The sequence below is a fragment of the Podarcis erhardii genome (genome assembly GCF_964252035.2).
Source record: "Podarcis erhardii genome assembly, chromosome: 9".
Lineage (NCBI taxonomy): Eukaryota > Metazoa > Chordata > Lepidosauria > Squamata > Lacertidae > Podarcis > Podarcis erhardii.
Genome location: NC_138512.1, coordinates 44,525,302 through 44,539,929, shown reverse-complemented (window position 1 = coordinate 44,539,929; position 14,628 = coordinate 44,525,302). Strand labels below are relative to the sequence as shown.

At 42.9% G+C, this 14,628-nt stretch overlaps 1 protein-coding gene across 4 annotated transcripts in view; it reads left to right on the top strand.

Annotated features, from left to right (window-relative positions):
* ZNF330 (zinc finger protein 330) overlaps positions 1-13,869 on the top strand; it is a 33,499-nt gene extending 19,630 nt beyond the window's left edge. For 2 of the 4 annotated variants that reach the window (XM_081876146.1, XM_081876145.1), the window contains exons 2-10: positions 3,219-3,348; positions 3,909-3,928; positions 4,030-4,100; positions 5,163-5,242; positions 7,006-7,132; positions 8,179-8,283; positions 9,577-9,623; positions 10,839-10,956; positions 12,769-13,869. In XM_081876146.1, the coding sequence (XP_081732272.1) occupies positions 3,229-3,348; positions 3,909-3,928; positions 4,030-4,100; positions 5,163-5,242; positions 7,006-7,132; positions 8,179-8,283; positions 9,577-9,623; positions 10,839-10,956; positions 12,769-13,019 (939 nt within the window). In that variant the 5' untranslated portion in view covers positions 3,219-3,228 and the 3' untranslated portion in view covers positions 13,020-13,869. Of the gene's footprint in view, positions 1-1,911; positions 1,991-3,218; positions 3,349-3,908; positions 3,929-4,029; positions 4,101-5,162; positions 5,243-7,005; positions 7,133-8,178; positions 8,284-9,576; positions 9,624-10,838; positions 10,957-12,768 lie in introns of all 4 variants that reach the window. The other 2 variants (XM_081876144.1, XM_081876143.1) reach the window with 2 other exon arrangements.
* Positions 13,870-14,628: the final 759 nt, after the last annotated feature.

The window sequence follows — 14,628 nt, the reverse complement described above, 5'->3', positions numbered from 1 at the left end:
CAGGGCTGTCACTTCTCCAGTATCCTGACCTCATAAGCCTGGCCCCTGTGATGTCACAAGGCAATGACTCTTGCTTGACAAATTTTGAAAGACAAAAATCTCTGCACTGGGGGAGGTTGTACCAGTAAACATATAACTCTGGGGGTTTCACATTTTTATGTAAAACTGCTTTGTCAGGTTCATCTGAAAAGTGATATATAAATACCTCAAAATAAATGACCGAATATGTTCTTGGTGAGTTTACATTGGTTGTAGTTAAGCACTATAAAGTGGTTACTGAAGTTTTAGGGTTAGGAACACCGAAAACTGCCAGTGTGGCATCGGAGGATCTTGAGGGTGGCCTTAAGAGTTGCCTTGTGTCTGTGTATTTTTTATTTTTAAATCTGGTCTGTTTCTGAATCACTGTCTCCTCTGCTCCAGTCTGTGTGTTGGGTTCCATGGCACTCAGTGTAAAACTTATTTCTCCATTTGCCTTAATGGACACTCTAAATATGGCTATAATCCCCTGACTTTTGGTGGAAGCAGATGAAATTTACAGACACTGGATAAAACTTAATCAAGAGTGGGTTAAGCCTGTCAAATTGCAGACAAATAGGCCTAGGAACTCTGGCAGGGGAACATTCTTCTGCAATCCATATTAGGGCAATACATTGATTAGGCAAAAAGGACTTAAGCCTCCATTTTGGCTTCACATTTTGGAGGAGGGTGGGAAGCAGGGGTTTATCTCACTCCTTCTTGCCTTTAAATCATTAAGAGGTGACTGAGTGCTGTGCTTGTGCATTTAAAAAACCTTTCTGCTGGTGGTTATGTCCTCTGAAATAGGCTGTACAGATCCCTGATAGGCCTCACAACATGAGACTGACTAGGACACTGCCTTGGAGTTGTGAAGATCTTTGTTGTTTGCTAAAGCAGAGCAGCATAGATTTTTTTTTTTTTTAAAGCACATCTTTAAAAATCATTCACTATTGTGCTTTGCGAAAAATAATGCAGAGCTCTTGTTACTACTCCAGGGGCAACCTTTAATTTAGCCTCACTTCGTGCAAAGTCCATGGAACTAGGAAAAGATTGAGACATAGGCAAACATAGAGCTACAATGGTCAGAAAATTACAGAGCTACAAAGTTCAGAAAAACAAAGTGACAAGGCTTTGTGGAGCTCCTGTCTCATGTACATGTGTGTTGATGTCATACTTTGACAGGGGAAGCCCCCAAAACAGTGTTAGAATTCTCCTGGATGCTAGGTCCAGTTGCGACCATGTGGACTTCCTTGGATGCTAGGATGGTGGCAGACACCTCCATTGTGCTGACGGATCTACACAATTCATTTACAGCTTTTTAATCTTGGAGGGGCAGGGGAAAGCACCTCTTAGAACAGGCATAGGCAAACTCGGCCCTCCAGAAGTTTTGGGACTACAATTCCCATCATCCCTGACCACTGGTCCTGTTAGCTAGGGATGATGGGAGTTGTAGTCCCAAAACATCTGGAGGGCCGAGTTTGCCTATGCCTGTCCTAGAAATTCCATTGTGGTGACCATTACCTAGGTTTAACATGCCATTTGGCAAATAGGTTTTGTATTTGAGTTTCACTCCAGTTTGCCTCATTGTTTAGCCTCCACACCCCTAGTATATATCCATAATGGTTAGCAGCCATTGGTAGCATTTTCACCCATGAATTTGCCTAATCCCCTTTTAAAGCTGTTTACATTGGTGGCCATGACCACATCTTTTGATACTGAATTCCACAACTACTCTGTATGCAGAAGGACTTCCCTTTGTCTGTTCTGAATTTCCCACCATTTCAGGGGAGGGGGGACATTTTCTCTATCTACACCCTCTAGTCTATGCCACGCCTCCCTTCCCCTTATCCTTGTTTTTTCACAAAATTCAAAAGCTGTTGTAACCTTTCCTTACAGGGGGAGTTGCTTCAACCTCTTGACCTTTTTGGTTGTCATTTTCTGCATCTTTTTCATCTCTGCAATATCCTTTTTTGAGGTATGTTGACCAGGGCAGTTTTATTTCTTGCCCCTTTCCTAATTATCCTAAACAGGGATTTGGGGATAAGATGAGAATCTTAGACCATTTCAAGGTAGAGTTGTACACTGGGGTATATAGCACTTCGCACAATAATTGATCAATAGCTATCAGCTGATGAAGTAACTGTTCCAGTCCCCCCATGTAGCCAATGCAGTATAATTCTGCATTATTATGATTTTAGATTCAGTGTGTTTGGTGCCCTCCAATATTTTACATAAACGATTCCAGCAGCTGCCAATATTTTCCATGAATGACTTGAGTAGCTGCTGTCATATAACTAAAAGTTCATAATATGGGTTCAGTCCCCTGAGTACGTGACAGAAGGAATAATTTTAGGTGGTAGCATTGCTTACGACCAATATGCTCTTGACATTTTTTGAAGCATCCAATTTTTCCACAAATTGCTATTACAGTGCTTCAAGGTGTGTAATAAATGCCTAGAATGATATGTATAAATACCAAAGATTGAAGTTCTTATTGCTAAATTGACATTAAGCAGGAAGAAAACCTAGTTTGTAATGTGATATTGGGTATTCAGTGTCATAGATGTCAGTCTACAGAATAATGATTGTTGCCAGCAGGCAGCTTGGTATGCAATTCTGAATATAAAATATGACTTTTTAATGCAATTTAAATACTGTATAGAAGGCTAACCAGCTTATATGAGTTCCCCACATTAATAATAAGAAAAATATATATCTTTCTTTAGTACAATATGCATCATTCCCGTCCAATCTAATTTTTTAAAAACAAGCTTAAAATTCTTTATTTTTAATTAAGACTTCTCTCTGCTTGGGACTCCCAGCAACTTACAATGTATAACCCACAGGCTATCACTTGAATCACACTGTCCTATCCCAGCTTCTGTGGGAATGCAATATCACCATAGGGCAGACACTCATGAACCCGTTGTTCATGGGGAAATACTTGGACTCCCAAATCCTATCATCCCCAGTTGGCCTAGCCAGTGGTCAGAGATGATGGGAGATGTAGCCTATCAGCACCTGAAGGGCAAGTGGTCGGTGATTAGAATTGCTAATGCGTGTTTATGGGCACATTCCAAAATAAAAATAAAAATCTGGAAGGGAGGAATATGTCACGATTTTAAAAATTACGTTTAGCATCCATTTTAGAGGATACCAATCACTCTTCGTCAAATGTTGTTGAGTAAAACATTGTCTCCCAGAAAGTGAAGAATGCCTAAAAAGAAGACTGGCGCTCGCAAGAAGGCCGAGAGCCGTAAAGAACGGGAGAAGCAGATAAGGGCTTCAAGAGGCAACATTGATTTGGCTAAACATCCCTGCAATGCTTCCATGGTAAATATTGAGATGTATTTCTGATAATGGCTTTAAAATTCCTTCTTCTCCTCTCCCAGTGTCAAGGAGAGGAGGGTGAGATTGACAGTGCTTTATCAGACTGAAACGAGCAGAACTAGATCCTAAGCATATAACCTTGAGATTTTGTAAAAGACACCGGATGTTATAAATCTTCTTAAACAATGAAATAGTTCCCGTTGCACACACAGAGAGAGTGAAATTCTTCTTCAGCTCTTCTTCAAGTTGTCTGGTTTTCACAAAGGAAGGGGGAGGGCAGGGGGAGGGTAGCGGCAAGTACAAATAAGAGCTGGTTATTGATCCAGGGCAAAGCTTTTGGAGCCCTCCTGGCGATACCAGAAGGACTTTACGTATACAAACACATGGGTATAATCCACCTGCAGCACTGACTGTTGCACCTTCATTGTGTGTTTGTATTTGCACGGGGCACTCAAAGTGGGGAAAGGACCAACGAACTGTGTTTGTGGCAGGTGAATTCACAAGTTTATAAACTCTGAATTTAAATGGGAACTCCTGTAAAACAAGCTCTCTTTCTCTTACAGGAATGTGATAAATGTCAAAGGTAAATGCGCATTCAGTATTTCCTTTACATGTAACATCTTTGGCACCATTTTAAACGGACTTCATTCATTTATTTGTTTCACCCTTTTTTTATTCTGACAGACGGCAGAAAAATAGAGCTTTTTGCTACTTTTGTAGCTCTGTCCAGAAGCTTCCCATTTGCGCACAGTGCGGTAAGTCTTTCTCTTAATTCTCTGTGTTCCTACAATTGGTCTGTGCTTAGAATTTTATTTTTGCATTGTGGCCTGATTATACAAACTTAGCCATATTTTGACTCTGTTGGTGCCAGATGTGGCTGGATTTCAGTTTCCATCATCCCTGACCATTGGCCACGCTGGCTGGAGCTGGTGGGAGTAGCGACTCCAGCAATATCTGGAGGGACACAGGTTATTTACCCTCAAACGCGACAGGAAAGTTACCTTATTTGGGCTCCTTCTGGGGCTGAAAACATTAGCTGCTTTTAATTGTTCAGTCTAAACTATCAGCACCTTTAACCATGCAGCAAATTATTTTTAATAAAGCAGTTGTAAAAACTGCAGATGAAAGGGTGCATCTTCAGAAGAGGCAGCCTCTCTAGTGCAGGAATGTGGAACCTGCAGTCCTCCAGATGTTTCTGGACTCTGGCACCTTTGTCCCTCCAGACTTCCAATTCCCATCAGCCCCAGCAAGCGAGGTCAATTTTCAATTATGCAGCAATATCCGGAAGGCAACAGGTTCCCCACCCCCCATCCATGATGAATAAAGAATGCCTCTTCTAAGATGGTGAACTATCTGAAAAAATAAATTATTCGGTTGTATCCAATAAGACTGTTGTATTAGTGCAAAGACTATGGTCTGCACAACAGGACTTCTTTTTGCTCCACCAAATCTGCTCCAGAGGGTTGAGAGAAACCCACGAAAAATTGGTGAGTTGCAAGCCAGTGGTGGAGGGGAGAAGAGGGAGTGAAAGTCTGGTCACATAGCCAGAAGTCTTTACAACACAGTGTTGCTGGATCCAACTCATTGTTTTGATCAGATGTGTATTGATTTGAGCAATTTAAAATACCACAGTTTGCTCAGATCCCTTGTATGGTAGTCCTTACTCTCACTTTTCCCCCCTTAGCTTGAAACACTTGTAAACACTGAACGAGACAAATGCTATGGCTTTTTATGGCGTTTTAGTGTTGCTGAACACTCGTGTGTGTGTGTGTGTGTGTGTGTGTGTGTGTGTAATATTTCTTTTCTCTCTGTAATAGGCAAAACAAAATGCATGATGAAATCTTCAGACTGTGTCATAAAACATGCTGGTGTGTACAGCACTGGGCTTTCTATGGTGGTATGTATCTGGAAACAATACATCAGTTTTAGAATATGTGATAAGTGCAACTAAAGTTTGAAGAGATTACTTGCCCAACTGTGCTGATGTCTCTTTTCTTGTTACCCAGTGGTGCAGCTCAGTAATTTTCAACCCTGGAGTGGTGGTCTTACCACACAGAGGGAGTTGTGAAGCTCACAATAATAATAATAATAATAATAATAATAATAATAATAATAATAATAATAATAATAAATATAAATAAAAATAAAAATAACATTGCTCTTCCACAGCCTTCCTGACTCCCTTGCAATTCTATGCATTACAATGGTTTCTACATTCCTGTTATATTGGAGCAAAAAGCCAAAATAGTTTGCCAACCCTGGTAAATAAAAAGCAAACAAACTCATAAGCATGCACAGTTTCACATTTTAAATTCATAGCACCATCGTGATCTTTGGTTCTGCTATCTTGAAGGTAAACACATGTATTTTGGAATAAACATTAAAAAAAATATTATTCAAATTAGCAACCAGAACCTTCTGAATCCTGGCTATAAAATGTTTTTTAAAAATAAGACAGGATGCTGATTTGGGAGTCTGTGTGCCCCTGCCCTCCATCGCCTTCTGTTGCCTGGGTGGTCATTTGGAGGCCCCTCGACTGCAGAGCCCTGGATTTCAGTGTTGAGGTTCAGCCACTGTTACCTGTTTGGACTGCAGGAAAATGCAGGAATGGTAACATTTGCACAGATCATTGTGCATACTTAAGCCCTTTTCAAATTAATAGGCACGACCATGCCTATCTGTAAGGCAGCTTGCAACCAAAGTCATGAATATCCCAGTCTTGGACTTCAGAGTCTCACGTTTCAAGAGAGATAACACATTGCTTCCATGAAAGGTAACAATTGAGCCTGGAATCATGGGAAGGTAACTCAAGACAAAAAACACTATTAGCCCATATATAGAGGAGAGGAAAACAAGATTATGCATTTTTAAAATACCGTATTTACTCAAATCTAATGTTCACCTTTTTTTGGCCAAATTACGACACGAAAATTAAGGTCTGCGTTAGATTCGATGGGACATTTACATTTGCCAGCAACTCCTTTTTTTGGTTTCAAGGTTCTGAAAATTGAGGTGCGATGGTGCATTGGACTCGAGTAAATACGGTATTTCTTTTGAAGTTTGACTTCCTTGTTTCTGCGTGTTCTGTGCTGTCACAAGCAAACTGCATAGTTCAAATCCTTTTGCAAATAAGCAAAGCTTCCCTGAATACATTGCCTGGTATGAACATAATGGGCAGCTCTGTTGTTGTCCACATGCATGGCTCCCTGGATGAGACAGCGCAGCAAGAGCCAATTCATGGGGGGTGGGGGGAGTAGCCAGTGGAACGCAGGCTGCTTGCATACTTTGGAACATCTTGTCCGGGTCTGTCGCGTTCCTTAGCGAGGACTTCCGAGCAATTCTGGTTGCTGAGAGTAGCGTGTGGGATTAAAAAAGAAAACACAGAAAGAAAATCAATGGGATTCAATTTCATGTAATGTACTTTAGGAATGGGCACTTAGCAGTCTTGCAAAAAAAAAAAAAAAAGAGCCCTGAGAATATGGAATGCATTTGGGAGATGGATGGCAGTGCTGAGCAAAATTGCCTTCCACTGCTTCAGAATGACTCCCTCCTGCTGCCGCTGCCTGGAATGCATGCCCGGTCTTTGCTTGTTCAGCAGAGCTGGTGCTTATATAGAGGTCTGCCAAAGTCCATAGTAATGTGTGGGTTCTTCTTTTGCAGGGGGCCATATGTGATTTCTGTGAAGCTTGGGTTTGCCATGGCAGGAAATGCCTTAGCACCCATGCTTGTATCTGTCCTCTGGCCGACGCAGAGTGCATTGAATGTGAGAGAGGTGTCTGGGATCACGGTGAGTTGTTCACCAGTTAGAGGGGTGTGTTCTCTTGTTTCACTTGCATTTGGAAAGCTCACCAATTACCAAAGGAAGGTGGCTACAGGGCTAGTTTCCTTGCCGTAGCAAGTCTTTATGAATTGAAAACAACTTCACTAGAAGTAGAGAATCCTAAAATTGGAGGAGAGGCAGACCCCTTCACATATCCCTTTTCAGATGACACATGCAAGAAAACTATTACTCGTTCTATGTGTAGGAATTGAGGATGTGTGTTAAGGTTGTACTCGGGGTAGACTTGTTGAAACTGGTAGGCTTAAGTGCCTGTGACTTAGCTGGCTATCCCTTGGGAGTATTTGCACAGGCTGTTTGGATTGGCTGCAGCTCATGATGCAATTTATCACGTGAACTCCCTCCCACTGACACATTGTCTGTCCGAAAGTATATTACACAGGAGGGAAGTTTTCAAACTACCAAGGTAATTTGTGCTGCTAGCTATCATTACCAGCAGTCATAAAAGCCTGTGCTAAACCATCAACTCTGCAAAATTACAGTATCCTCTTGGGATGTTGTGCATATCTCTTCCTTTCACCCCCCACCACCACTCCAGTTTCAGGAAAAGGTGTTTCATTGGCTTTCTCCTCTTTATCTCAATGGCCTTAACAGTGTACCACCTTAGACTGCAATCCACCAAAAGCAGCAAGACATGTATAGAACTGAACTGTTAGTTTAGGCTATTTTTGAGGGGTGGGGTGGGTGCAGATGTAGCTGGAATATTTGGTTTAGATGCTGCTGTGCAATAAAATCTCTTTTAATATGGTGGTCTCGTCATTCCGTGACCAAGCCATCTCAACCTAACCAGGAAAATGCAATTAATATTATAAAACATCTTGTTTACACAAATGGCTAGTACCACTGTAATCCACAGTATTTTTCTATCTGGTGCAAGACAGGCCAGGTTTTCTTTCATTCCTAGAATTGATTCATGACATCTGCTTGTTTTTTGATGCTAGGGAGTGTGGGGACTGATTTTGATCCTTTACATTGTGTCTTGCTGAATCTTCTAGGAGGCAGAATATTCAGCTGCTGTTTTTGCCACAATTTTCTTTGCGAAGATGATCAGTTTGAACATCAGGCCAGCTGCCAAGTCCTGGAAGCCGAGACCTTTAAATGTAAGCTATATCCCTGAAAGTCTCCCTTATTAAAGGTGAACCAGCTTTTAACTGCTTCTGCTCATATCCAGATAGTAGTTTGGTAGCGAACTTTCAGCCAGTGCCTTGTGGAATGTAGCAACCTTCCCCCAACCCCATACCATGAGTAAGATGGGTCAGTGTTTTGCAGATGAAGTTGGGTACTGAACAATGCCAGTACAGGATCTAGTTGTGATGTGTCCCTTTCACAAGCCCAGAGTGTGCACCACTAGGCCCTGTATACCTTAAGGAGTGACCCCACGCCCATCATTTAGCCCAGACCCTGAGATCCGGCTCTGAGGGTCTTCTGGTAGTTCCCGCACTGTGAGAAGTGAAGTTACAGGGAACCAGGCAAAGGGCCTTCTCAGTAGTGGCGACTGCCTTGTGGAACACCCTCCCATCAGATGTCAAACAGTTAAACCACTACAGATGGCAACCATTTTGAATTGGGGTTCTGTTCCTGGCCCCTGTGTGCATCAGTGGAGTGCATATAATAAGCACACCCCACCTCATTACACCTCCATTCTGCCTTCTACCAGGCTGAAAAAGACCCGCACATCGGTGATTGCATGTCAGTTAGATGTGCCTAAAATGGAAACTGCCTGTACATAACTTTCCAAAGACATCTGAAGGCAGCCCTGTATCAGGAAGTTTTTTATATTTGATGTTTTGCTATGTTTTTATTACGTTGGAAGTCTCCCAGAGTGTCTGGGGCAATCCAGTCAGATGGGCGGGTTATAAGTAATAAATGATTCTTGTTGTTGTTGTTGTTGTTGTTGTTATAAGTAATAAATTGTTGTTGTTGTTTTAGTTCAAGGAGAGCCAGGCTGGTGATCAGCCCTGTGTGTTTAGGCCCTCCTTGCACTAATGCCAGGTTTGTGATGTGCCTGAGTTTTGCACTTCTCCTCCAGCATTACTGCTTGTAAAGTCCCCCACATTATTTGTTGTTGTTGTTGTTCAGTCTAGTTATTCTGCTCGTCCTTGTTGTACAAGCTGTTGCTTCCAGTCAAGAGGACTTCCTCTGCTTTCAGGAAGGGAGGAAGAGCAACGTTGGGCCTGAGCTCTGTAGGGACATCGTTAAAAATGTCTGTTCGCTTCTTTTTTCCGGCTGAGGCAGAGTGTTCATTTTCCTTGTACTTTAAAGAGGCGCAGTCATGGAAAGCCTGAGGCTACCCATTGAACTGAATAGTTGACCTTGGCTTAGAAGGCAAAAGAAAAAGAGCAAAGCCATGAAATCTCATTATTCAAGCATGCCTTTTTTATCTTGCCTAATAGGTGTTTCCTGTAATCGACTTGGGCAGCATTCATGTCTCCGTTGTAAGGTAACAGCAAAAGCATTTAGAAAGTAGATGTATCGGGCTCACAGCTCTCATATACATTGAAAGCTGCTGGCGGTTCTTGCCATGTCCTTCTCCACAATGCATCAAAAAACGTCTCCTGATTCCCACCCGCCTCCCCAAAGAAGTTATCTGGGTGCTGTTCCCATCTCTCTTTGATTAATGTAACCTCCATGCTGTGTTCCTAGACACTTGGTGTTCCTTCCCTCCAGTCCTTCTAAACCCCAGTTGCTAAAATTGCCTTCCTTCGCTCATTGTTACAGCCTCAGCACTGCCGCAGCCTTTTCCCTCTGCTGGTTTCCTTTCATTCAAAATGCAAAAACCTTTCATCTTTGCCTGGCTGCCGTCTGCACCAGGCTGCTTCTGCGTGAAGCCGAGATAACATCTCATTACCCTGCACATTTTCTATATATCTGCTAGTATTATCGTTCACGGGGTTCTGATGAATCATTTGCCCCAGGGAAGGGGGCCTCGTGGCCCCTCTCCCCAGACCACTCCCTCTGGTGCACCAGTGCTGTCTGTCGCCTGGCTGAAATTGTGTCCTTGGACTGTATTAAATCCTCTCGTTTGCCTCGATGAAAGATGGAGAATTTGTGCATGTGTGTTTGTAGAAAGCTCTTTGAGTTTTGAATGGCTGGCATGCACCCTGTTGTACAAAGGTGTGGGACGCATTCCTTGTCCCATTCACTTTTGCTTCTGGTCCTGCCCACCACTGGCATGCAGCTGAGTCCAAAGATCCGTAGCCATGACAGAGAAGGGCTTTATGGGGATGAAGAGCCCAATTTCAGTTACTCCAACTTCCCCTGCAGTTGCTCACGGCTCTGAAGAGGAGCTGGTTGAGTAGATTGGGAAGGGGCACAGCTGTCCTTACGGGCCCTGATTTATGCTGAGTCTTGCATCGCCAGCTAGACTGAAATGTCTCCATCCAGTTGCCCCACTCAAACAAATACTTAAGAGGAGGAACTATTCTTGTTTCCCCCTAATGTCATTAACCAGCTTTTGTGCAGAAGGCGGGCTGCATATATTTTAGTGAATTAAAAAGATTCAAATGGAGCTTGCTAGATGGTAGTGGTATGTATCCCATCGCTACTCAGCTTGGGCAGTCTGCTGTGTTTCTCCGTGGGGCTTCTTTTCCGATTGCAGTCTGTTCTTTTGTGATATATTTCCCCTTTTCTTTTATTTATTTTATATAACCTGCAGGCTTGTTTCTGCGATGATCACGCACGGAGTAAGGTTTTCAAACAAGAGAAGGGAAGGGAGCCTCCCTGCCCTAAGTGTGGCCATGAAACGCAACAGACTAAGGACCTGAGCATGTCAAGTAAGTTTCCCTTTGGAAATGGCATTCAGAATTCCCCAGGCACTAGGCATGTTTTGCGACCATGTGGAGATCTCTGGATGCTAGGTTGGCAGCTGACATCTCCACTTGGCTGGCCCCTGCAGCTTTCTTAAGCAGGTAAGCAGAAGAGCTTGTGTATTGCATTAATCTCCCACATTTTTCTCCCAAGGAGTACATGGTTTACCTTCCTCCTCAGTTAATCCCTACAACAACCCTGTGAGGTGGGCTAAGAGGCTGTGACTGGCCCAAGGTCACCCAGTGAGCTTCATGGCTGAGTGGGGATTTGAACCCTTATCTCCCAGGTCCTGTTCTGACACTCTTAACCACTACACCCCATATGCTTCCTAGAGTACTTCTGCTACGGGGCTGCTATATTAATCATGTCACTTAGAGAAGCTTTTCTTGAAGCTTGATTTTGTTATTATTCTGGATTGTTTTATTTGATGTTTTAATGTGCTGTAAACCGCGCTGAACTTTTGCATTAAAACATAAAGCAGTATATTAATTAATTTTAACACCCCACCCCAATGGCACCTAGACATTCCATTGTGGTGACCATAACCTAGATTAAAGCTGCCATTTGGCAATTAGCTTATATACCTGAGTGTTGGACTTTCGGAGGAAGAGAGGGGAACTAGCCCCGTTGTATATCGGTGGGGGGGGGGGTTGTGTGGAGAGAGTCTCTTCCTTTAAATTCCTAGGAGTTTACCTTAGTGAAGACCTAACTTGGATAAACAGTATAACTCAGGTGCTGAGGAAGGCCCAAAGGAGACTCCATTTCCTCTGGGTCTTGCCAAAGAACAATGTTAAACAACAATTGATGACCTTCTACTGGTCCACAATAGAAAGTGTGCTCTCATATTGTATCACAGTGTGGTATGTTGGCTTGACAGCCATGGACAGAAAGTCTTTATAGAGGGTGGTGAACACAGCACTTGATATCATGGGCTGTCCCCTGAGCCCGCTAGATGACATCGCAAAGGATCGTTGCCTTAGGAGAGAGAAAAATTCTCAGGGATGATTCACACCCTGGCCAGCACCTCTTTAATCTTCTACCCTTGGGCAGGAGTTATAGAAGTATAATCTGTCGTACCAACAGGCTAAAAAACAGTTTCTATCCATGGACTGTTAGGCTGCTGAACGGAAAATAATATATGCAACCGACTTTCGAGGTTGGTGTGTTGTGCGACAAGCACACAGAGTGCAATGAGAATGTGTTTTGGGGGGGAGGCTCGGTTAATTTCATTGTACACAGGTTGTACATTGACAATAAAGATATTATTATTATTTATTAGTTATTATTATTATTCTAACACTGGTAACCATTTCCACCTGCAATTACCCTTATCACCTGCAGCAAACCTCGTACTGGGAAGTCCATGTTCTTCCCTGTTCAAAAGATTTGTCATAAAATCTGGTAGCGTATTTTTGAATTAATGCAACGAGATGAGGATGGTTTCATCTCCGTCACAAAGGGTGTAAACCGCAGAGAAGCCTCTGTGCCTCATTTCACCAGGAGCACACTGGCTAACCAGAATGATCCTGTAAATGAGGAGGGGGAGAAAAAATTAAAGAAGACAAAGAATGAATGAATGAATGAATGAATGGGTTTCTTACGGATTTGTGATAATGCCTTACCTGCTTCTAGTGTTATTTGACGGTGCAATCATGAGAATTACACATGTGAAAATAGATGTAAGGTAGAGTTGTTGGGGTTTTACCTGAACTATTTAACACCCACCTTCCTTGATGGGAAGTGAAACAAAGACAGGATCTTTTCCTCTCTTTCTGCAGCACGCTCTCTGAGGTTTGGCCGACAGACAGGAGGCGAAGAGGCTGACGGGGCTTCCGGCTATGATGCCTATTGGAAGAACCTTTCGGCTGGCAAAGATGATGATTACGAAGCAGAGGATGACTATGAAGACGAGGAGGAGGAGGAAGGAGGGAGGGATTCGGAAACGGAGGCAACCAGTATGTTTGGTCACTTGAATTTAGGAAGAACCTATGCCAGCGGCTATGCACACTATGAGGAGACGGATGACTAAGGCTGCTTACGTAAGCACACTTTTAAGAGGCAGTCAGTCCCCTTTAACATAGTGGCCCTTAACTTCCGGGTAAACGTGCTTAGCATCTGGCCATAAGCCCACATTTATGGTGGAGCTAGCATTTGAGAGGAACTCTTTGTGTACTTAGTGAATTTTTATGTGTGGTGGCACTGGAATAACACAGCTAGACTTTTCAAATAGCAAAGCTTACTAGGAATCAAAAGGAATGGAGCAATTTGCAGCAGATCAAGAAAAGATTTGTATGGCTAAAGATATTGGAAGACTTGGAGACTAAAGGATGTGAGGGTTCACATTAGTTCAGGGAACTTGGAAATGTGGTTGAGACCTAATGCTCTGTCTACAGCATAAGTTGGAAGTGTGGGAAGGCTGAGGTAATTTTTGTTTCCAGGCATTATTCAGAAGCAAAGTTATTTTTCTTGAGTAATTTTGGGGTAGGGTTGTGTCATCATGTTTCATAAATTCATAAGTATTGGTGGCAGTGGGCATCAACTATTTTTATATATTGAAAGCTGTCTCCTAGGTTTTTCATAAATATTGATCTAGCTTGAGCACTTGGGGAAATGCTTGCTACAAGCCATTGTACTCTAAATATAAATTGGAATTAAAGTTACTTTGACATTTTGTGTAAGCAAGGCTGATCAATATAGTCTCTTGTAATGCACTACTGGAGAATTGTCAGTTCCTGCCTTTTTGAACGGCCAGACATTAGCTGTAGCGCTTGCAGCCACTTGCAGTGTGACCTAAATAAACTTTTGATCTTAGATTTGTTGCCATAAAAATGTCACTGCATCCTCCTTGCCTAATAAAGTCCATCGCACGCTCTCTTTCATCCTGTGTCCTTGTGTTTTGCTGCAGCAGAGGGAGGGTGGTGTTGACAGATATATGGTCAGAGAAAAGGGCACGGCCTCTTAAAACAGCCTCCTAAAATCAGTGACATTGTCAGACCTATAGAATAGAACGGTATCCCATCATGCCCTGGGTCCAGCTGCCCACCCTGTGCAGCAGTGACATGGTGCCCCTTCTGGTAAGCCTTTTACCCTTCCAGGGCTCTTGGCCTTCACACTTCCAACAGCCCTGCTCTGTTACTGGTGCTGCCCCACCCCCATGCTACTTTTAAGTCTAGTTTTTATCTATGTTGTGTATGCCCCTGCACCCCTTCTTTTCTCTTCCTCCTTTGCTGTGTTCGCTGTCAGCCACCATCACTCCCACCCAGCTGAAGGGTTGTGCTACACCCCCTGGAAGTGGCCTGACCAGCTTCTCCCCCTGCCCTTTTTGTTTCAACCAGAGGGCTTGGGAAAGTTGGTATTTTATTTGGTACGTATGCCAAGCACCTTATATGAAAATGTGGGATAAAAATATTTAAATGAAGTAAGATAAGATGAGTGGTGGACACTCCTCCCAACCCAAAACATAAATCTGTTTTTAGCTATTCCTATTTTATCTGTAAGCTGCCTTAAGTCCCAGTCTGGGGAAAAGGTGGGATTTTATTATTGATGATGATGGTAGGACACACACACACACGTCTCTAGCTTATGCACATTGATTACTGGAGAGCTGCAGGTATTTCTTCTAAGGCAGGGGGAACCAA